General features: G+C 43.6%; 1 protein-coding gene across 1 annotated transcript; it reads right to left on the bottom strand.

The window, feature by feature from the left end:
• Positions 1 to 706: 706 nt before the first annotated feature.
• Positions 707 to 7058, bottom strand: LOC134983871 (zinc finger protein OZF-like). Its single transcript, XM_063949488.1, has 2 exons — positions 6663 to 7058; positions 707 to 2675 (listed from the first exon to the last, which is right to left on the bottom strand). The coding sequence occupies exons 1-2, from the start codon at positions 6754 to 6756 to the stop codon at positions 1261 to 1263; spliced, it is 1509 nt and encodes a 502-aa protein (XP_063805558.1). The 5' UTR covers positions 6757 to 7058; the 3' UTR covers positions 707 to 1260.
• Between the last annotated feature and the right edge of the window lie 858 nt (positions 7059 to 7916).

Below are 7916 nucleotides of genomic sequence, written 5' to 3' on the forward strand. Positions count from 1 at the left end.
TGCAGCAGCAGCACAAACAATCCCGGACCAAAGCTCCTTAATAATCTGGGAAGGGATTGAGTGTAAAAAAGAAAAAATCTGTGAAAAATAGAAAAACTGTGGAGAACTCTCCACGTGAGGTACCTTTGGGAGTATGGAGGGGAAGGAGGGTTACTAATTTAAATGTGCCTGTTCCTGCTAACTCTCCGTACATATCTCAAGAGTACTCCAGTGACCCCAAGTGGATGAAAAATAAATTACCCATAGTGCCTACGGCAGCCCCACTACAGCACTAGTGCCACCCACCCTGTCTCTCCCCTCTGACACCTCAGCACCGCTTGGGGATACTAGCCACAGATAGTGCCTCCGGCAGTCCCCACCACAGCAATAGTGCCATCCAACATGTCTCCACTCTGACATCTCAGAACTTCTTGAGGATTCTTGGAACTGCTGGTAACAGTCCATCTGCAGATGGAAGCAAGCTGGGCAGTAAGGAGGAAGACGCTGCTTCTGCTACCTTGGACCCCGGTCATGTAGGGCTGGGAGAGTCAGTAAGATTAATAGTCCCCATCTTACTGGCAGCCGGTGAAGGGAGTAGAGAATGGGTGTGATGTGGCAGGAACGGGCTGGTTAGGTAACAGCCTGGCTGCTGCATTCTGTACAAGCTACAAGCGGTGCAATTCTTTTGCTGGGAGACCCAGTTAGAAGACATTGAAGTAGTCTATGTGTGATTATACAAGTGTATGTATGACTGTAGGTAGATCTTCTGAGGGAAATAAGTGGTGGAGTCTGGCTATGTTCCTCAGATGACAATCTGATTGTGGCAGATACCTGATGTCTAAGTGTCACTCCACCACCCAGGACACCAAGATTCCACACATGATCAGCATTTTGTAACTCTGAACCCCCAAGCGTAAGTCTGGTTGGTAGGCAAAGCTGAGCTGTAGCCCTGTCCTTTGGTGGTGAGCTTCTATCATAAAGACCTGTTTCACCAGGACTGAGTCACAGCCAACTGGCATCACCAACACCTGGAGCTCAGCTAGACAACCATTTAGGATTGGTACTGGGTACCTGGAGCAAAAGACAGGTCATCTGCATAGCAGTGGTAGATGAGGGCATGACATCTGATTATTTCACCCAGTGGTAGCATGTATATTGCAAAAAGCATAGGAGATAGGATAAGAACCTTGAAGAAAAACGCATGGCAATGATGAGTATACTCCAGAAGATTAAAATGGTTCCTCACCTAAGTGATGTCTGTTGTGTGAAACAAGAGCTGATTTATTTCTCAGAGTATGGAAATGGCTTCTCACCTGTGTGACTTCTCTGATGTATAATAAGACTTGATTTCTGGGTAAAACATTTCCCACACACAGAGCAATAAAATGGCTTCTCACCTGTGTGACTTCTCTGATGTGTAACAAGACTTGATTTCTGGGTAAAACATTTCCCACACTCAGAGCAATAAAATGGCTTCTCACCTGTGTGACTTCTCTGATGTGTAACAAGATGTGATTTCTGTGCAAAACATTTCCCGCACTCAGAGCAAGAAAATGGCTTCTCACCTGTGTGACTTCTGTGATGAATAACAAGATCTGATTTGTGTGCAAAACATTTCCCACACTCAGAACATGGAAATGGCTTCTCACCTGTGTGACTTCTCTGATGTATAACAAGACATGATTTCTGGGTAAAACATTTCCCACACTCAGAGCAATAAAATGGCTTCTCACCTGTGTGACTTCTCTGATGTGTAACAAGATGTGATTTGTGTGCAAAACATTTCCCACACTCAGAACATAGATATGGATTCTCACCTCTGTGACTTCTCTGATGTATAACAAGATCTGATTTGTGTGCAAAACATTCCCCACACTCAGAACATAGAAATGGATTCTTATCTGTGTGACTTCTCTGATGTGTAACAAGATCTGATTTGCGTCCAAAACATTTCCCACACTCAGAGCAAGAAAATCGCTTCTCACCTGTGTGACTTCTCTGATGTGTAACAAGATTTGATTTCTGTGCAAAACATTTTCCACACTCAGAACATGGAAAAGGCTTCTCACCTGTGTGGCTTCTCTGATGTGTAACAAGATGTGATTTCTGTGCAAAACATTGCCCACACTCAGAACATGGAAATGGTCTCTCACCTGTGTGACTACTCTGATGTTTAACAAGATTTGATTTCCGTGTAAAACATTTCTCGCACTCAGAGCAAGAAAATGGCCTCTCACCTGTGTGACTACTCTGATGTTTAACAAGATTTGATTTCCGTGCAAAACATTTCCCACACTCAGAACATGGAAATGGTTTCTCACCTGTGTGATATCTCTGATGTGTAACAAAAGCTGATTTGTATGTAAAACATTTCCCACACTCAGAACATGGAAATGGCCTCTCGCCTGCTTTAACTGGCTGATGGGTTATAAGCTTTGTGTTCTGTGTAAAATAGTTGGCATCTATAGAACAGGGAAACACTGTATCTACTGTCAGAGCTGTAACAGATGCACCAATATCAGAGTGATCAGGAGAACATTTCCCAGGATCAGAGGGACCAGCTGATAGAGCTGGATGTATAATTGGGGTAATGGGGTTATCTCCTGGAGAATCCTGTCTACTGTCATTATCTTTTATGTCACAATCCAGGGATAACATTAGATGTCCTTCTGAGATATTCCTGCTTGTGTGTCCATCTGCTGGAAATAAAATACATTATGGAAATGTGACATTTTCTGTAACAATATTAATCTTGTAAACAATAGGAGAAGACGACTCTCTGGGACACTTAATTGTAAATGTGTGTGTATAATAAAACATAACTTTTAATGAAGGCTTTATAATATTGTGTCTCAGACTATCATTGTGTCCACCCTCCTGAGAACACTCACAATAACAAATGTAATATTATAATAAGACTTATATATATATCTCTCTTGTACTGGTAACTAACCATGAAGTATAAATGGAGATGTAGTCACTCTCCAAGTCCTATGTCAGCACCAATGTAAAACAATGGATGGGGAACATATCGTATGAATTGGAGATTCTAGATGAACAATAACATCAGTCATATGAGCTGATGGATCAGAGAAATGTCTCCTAACGTTACTCCTGGAAGCATTGGTAAGGTAGCATTCCTTTATGTGTGTGCTCATACGCTGGTAAGCCTGTATATGTGTTACTCACCCTTATATAACGTATATTGCTACAGCAGAGTAGGTGTGGAACAAGGTACTTTACATGCAATACACCACATAATACTCTGTAATCATCATCTGCTAGGTTATAATTCATTTTTACAAACACCCCCCCCCCCATCATCAGTGTCTTACCTCTATACTCTCAATAGTAATAAGGATGATGTGTGTACGTTAAGTATGATACAGAGAATTACATATCAGAATCTATACAGCTGCCGCCATACTTCTGCTTCTCATACGTGTGCTACTGGCAGCAGTGAACATCTGAGTGAGAGTGCAGGGAAGACAGCAGAGTCTGATGAGAAAGAGATTGGATCTGCCTTTGCAGGGATGTACCACACCTGGCACCCCTGTTAGTATATAAAATAATAAATAAAAGGGGCGTGATCTATCCAGACGTGCTTTCTGGAGCTCTCCTCACTAAGTGGCTTCTTATCTACCCTACCTGATAGCTCTCAGCCGCCGCTGGGACCAAGACTCAATCTATTAAGTCCCCCACTCCTTCTGTCCAAAATCCGTTTGCGCCGCTCACTCCGGGCACCGTTCACTGCCGCAGCCTAGTGACACTGCTGAAGCCACAGGCTGTATTCTGGGGCTAAGTGCGCTCAGTCTTTCCTGCACGCTCCAGCCACATGACTTGGAGGCGCTTTTGTCTCAGACGGGTGCACAGCTCCCACTACTGATGGGGACAGAACGGGCTGCCCACAGTCACTGGAGCCCGGGGGTGGTATTGGGAAGTGAGATGGCTGCCAGTTTGGATCCTGGTGCCCGGCCATCGCATGCTTTGCCTTCTGCCTTCAATAAGGTGTAAAATTGATATAAGCCGCTAAATAAGTGTCCTGACGGCTGGACCGGGGTCATTACACTAAATTGAAGCATTTGCCTGGAGGTGAAGCTACCTTCTATTTATATGGTACCACTATAATCTACTTCCTCTCAGTCTACATGCAGAGCCCAGTATCAAGTATCGTCTGAGTACAGCTCATTACACTCTGAATACAACCTAACAGTATATTATTTTGTGGATTTATTCACTGAATATATTTAGCCATTTGTGTCTCTTCACGTCTGTGATCACGCTGACCTCTAGTGGAATTTTTTGGTCATTACTGTGTTATTTGAGTTGCATTACATCATGTTTACTTGAAATTTGGGCTCGGATACCCCCATCAGCCCGACTAAGAATTTAATTTTGAACTGAGTCATCTTGATGTAACCTCCTGACAGCGTACTACTGCTCATTTATTTATAGATTGTTTGTATTTTCCTATCTCTGAGAGGTCCGTCTCTTTGTAGCCGGCTTACAATACCTCCAAAAAAGGTTAAAAAGGTACCAAATCGGCCCCACCTGTCCATCTCTTTGGTACCTCGAATTCAGGTGGTCCTTCTGAGACTGCTACATCATCATCTGCTACTTCTTGCCAGATGCACAGCCCAGCTGTAATGGCTGAAGACTTCTTAAGACACTCTAGATGGTCCTGCTACTCTACGCTCCCTTCAGGAAGACATGGTCTCTATTTGTGATAAAGTCATTGATTTAGAAGACAGGTCTCGGAGAAATAATATCAGAATAATGGGCGTTATGGATTATGTTACAAATGCTGAGCTTTATGATTATGCCACGGTTCTCTTTTCAGAAACTTTCACTGAAGGCTTCTGCCGCAGACCTTCTTATTGATAGGATCCATAGACTCCCAAAGTCCAAACAGGCCCCTATCCAAGCACTGAGGGACACTCTGCTAAGGGTCCACTTTTTCACATTAAAGAATTCATTCTACGGGTTGCTTTGTATTGCTCGTCCATAACTTAGTGCCTGGATAATCTGCAGCTATTTCTGGATATTTCTACTGTGACGCTGGACAAAAGGCGTCTATTCCACCCAAGGAAATGTACAATACAAATGGGGCTTTCCTACTAAGAATATTGTGATGCGAAACGGCGCCTTCACAGTGATACCTTCACCCGAGGATGGCCCTGCTATTCTGAAAAAGTGGGAAACTCCTGTTGACAGTCCTTCATGACACTTTACCTAAACCAATCCCGGAGGAGTTGTCTTCCGTCTTTAAGTAATATGCTAAAGGAGTAAGACTGTTGCAGACACTCAGAGTTTGTTTCCTACTGTAACATGTGCCAACCGGGACTAAGTTACTGGACATGGATCTATTTTTGGGCCAGATTTATTTGCTCTTGTTATGGGTATAAAACATATATTTTTATCTTTACTTGCTGTGCTATTTAATTGCTATATGGTATATGGTCTGACATTCTTTCCACTGTTACGTTTCATAATACCTTTCTAGAATGTTTGGGTGTTCAGGTAAAGCATGACTGATCGTCTAACATCCTGTTGCCCTTATAAAGGTGTTGGTAGAACCTAAATTGGATATCAGGCCATGTTCCTGGCCTTTACCTTCTTTGGATACATTGGTTACATTGAGATATGATATTTCTTTGTACAGTTGTTACTATGATGACTAGATTTTGCACTCTCGTATGGCTACTTGGGGTAGTCGGTGGGTTTTCCTTTTAGGCCAGACTGACACCTTTTTCTGCCTTTCAGTCATGGTACCCTGGTGACGGAATTTCTAGCTCCTTTACGGACGCTATTTCTGTTTGTCTCCCATTTTAGTTCACTATTTTATTTTTTCTGCGATTTGATAGTTTGAAGTATGCACACGCCCTACAGACTCTATTGAACTGTACACAGATGATCCTAGATGTTTCATACCATGATCTGATCTCTCTCTATCACGGTGACGTTTCTAAGTCTTAATGTAAAAGGTCTCAATTCTCCCCGTAAGAGATGCCTTACATTAAAATATTTCACTAACCAGAAGGTGGCGGTGGTAGCCATTCAGGAATCACATGTTCCATTGCACTCTCCCCCTCAGTTTACCAATAACTACCCAACATGCTGTATCTCTTGTGGTGCTGGTAACACACATGACATAATGTGAGGGGGAGAGCAGGAGTATAATAGGGGCTGATGGCTCCTGATGTATGAGATACACCAGAGAGTGTTGGGAGGAGACTGGTCAGATCTCTGGGCTGGTAACACACAGTGACATGATGTGAGGGGGAGAGCAGGAGTATAATAGGTGCTGATGGCTCCTGATGTATGATATACACCAGAGAGTGTGGGAAGGAGACTTGTCAGATCTCTGGGCTGGTAACACACAGTGACATGTTGTGAGGGGGAGAGCAGGAGTATAATAGGGGCTGATGGCTCCTGATGTATGAGATACACCAGAGAGTGTGGTGAGGAGACTGGTCAGATCTCTGGGCTGGTAACACAGTGACATGATGTGAGAGGAGAGCAGGAGTATAATAGGGGCTGATGGCTCCTGACTCCCTCACTGGGAAAATATATATTCCTCATTAGTTTGTACCGACAGAGGAGGGTGTAGGAGAAGGGATTGCTGCAGTGTCTGAGCAAGGAGAATATGTTACTCTTTTCTGTAATTAGTGTTTATTACTCACCTGTGCTGATATCTGTAGGGATCTCCTCCTCCTTACACTGCTGATCACCACTCACATACGTCTCTTCTTCTCCCTCTGTATCTTCTGCCTTCATATCAGTCACATACGTCTCTTCTTCTCCCTCTATATCTTCTGCCTTTATATCAGTCACATACGTCTCTTCTTCTCCCTCTGTATCTTCTGCCTTTATATCAGTCACATACGTCTCTTCTTCTCCCTCTATATCTTCTGCCTTTATATCAGTCACATACGTCTCTTCTTCTCCCTCTATATCTTCTGCCTTTATATCAGTCACATACGTCTCTTCTTCTCCCTCTATATCTTCTGCCTTTATATTAGTCACATACGTCTCTTCTTTTCCCTCTGTATCTTCTATCTTAATGTCAGTGAGACATTCATCCTAAATAGCCCATAAAACAATATACATTAATAATAGTATATTAATAGTATAACAGTGTATAAGACACACACAGCTCCTCTGCATATTATATAGTGACAGTCACTTTGTTATATTGGTGAGACCCTAAATCCCACCTACCTGATCCTCTTGTGGGGTCCTGTGATTCTCCTCTGTACAATCCTGGGTATACAGTGGATGGGAACATCTCTCTGGGGTATTTCTGTTACTGGGCCCATCTGTAGGAGACACACAGTGACTGAGTATAGTGTATATATGTGATTATCAGATGATGTGTGTATATAGGGTTCCCCCATACCTGCTCTCCTCTGTACAATACATGACAGTCTCCTCTTACCCAGTGATAAGAGGGGTCTGTGATTTTCCATCATCACGTCCTTGTACAGACCCCTGTGTTCCTCTATACACTCACCCTCCTGCATGGAGACATAGACAGTGACATCCTGACACCTTATAGGAACCTGACACACACACAGTGATACAGTCATCACCCAGACACATCCCCTGGTGTTACTGTATAATGCCCCATTCCCAGCAGTCACCTCTCCAGTCATCACCCACACACATCCCCTGGTGTTACTGTATAATGCCCCATTCCCAGCAGTCACCTCTCCAGTCATCACCCAGACACGTCCCCTGGTGTTACTGTATAATGTCCCATTCCCAGCGGTCACCTCTCCAGTCATCACCCAGACACATCCCCTGGTGTTACTGTATAATATCCCATTCCCAGCAGTCACCTCTCCAGTCATCACCCAGACACATCCCCTGGTGTTACTGTATAGTGTCTCATTCCCAGCAGTCACCTCTCCAGTCATCACCCAGTCACATCCCCT

The sequence above is a fragment of the Pseudophryne corroboree genome (assembly GCF_028390025.1).
Source record: "Pseudophryne corroboree isolate aPseCor3 chromosome 3 unlocalized genomic scaffold, aPseCor3.hap2 SUPER_3_unloc_27, whole genome shotgun sequence".
NCBI lineage: Eukaryota > Metazoa > Chordata > Amphibia > Anura > Myobatrachidae > Pseudophryne > Pseudophryne corroboree.

Coding starts and splice junctions, on each gene's coding strand:
- LOC134983871 (XM_063949488.1), bottom strand. CDS start 6,756: ATGAAGGCAGAAGATACAGAGGGAGAAGAAGAGACGTATGTGAGTGGT. Junction 2,676..6,662: donor CCCTACAGATATCAGCACAG/GTGAGTAATAAA, acceptor TATTTCCAGCAG/ATGGACACACAAGCAGGAAT.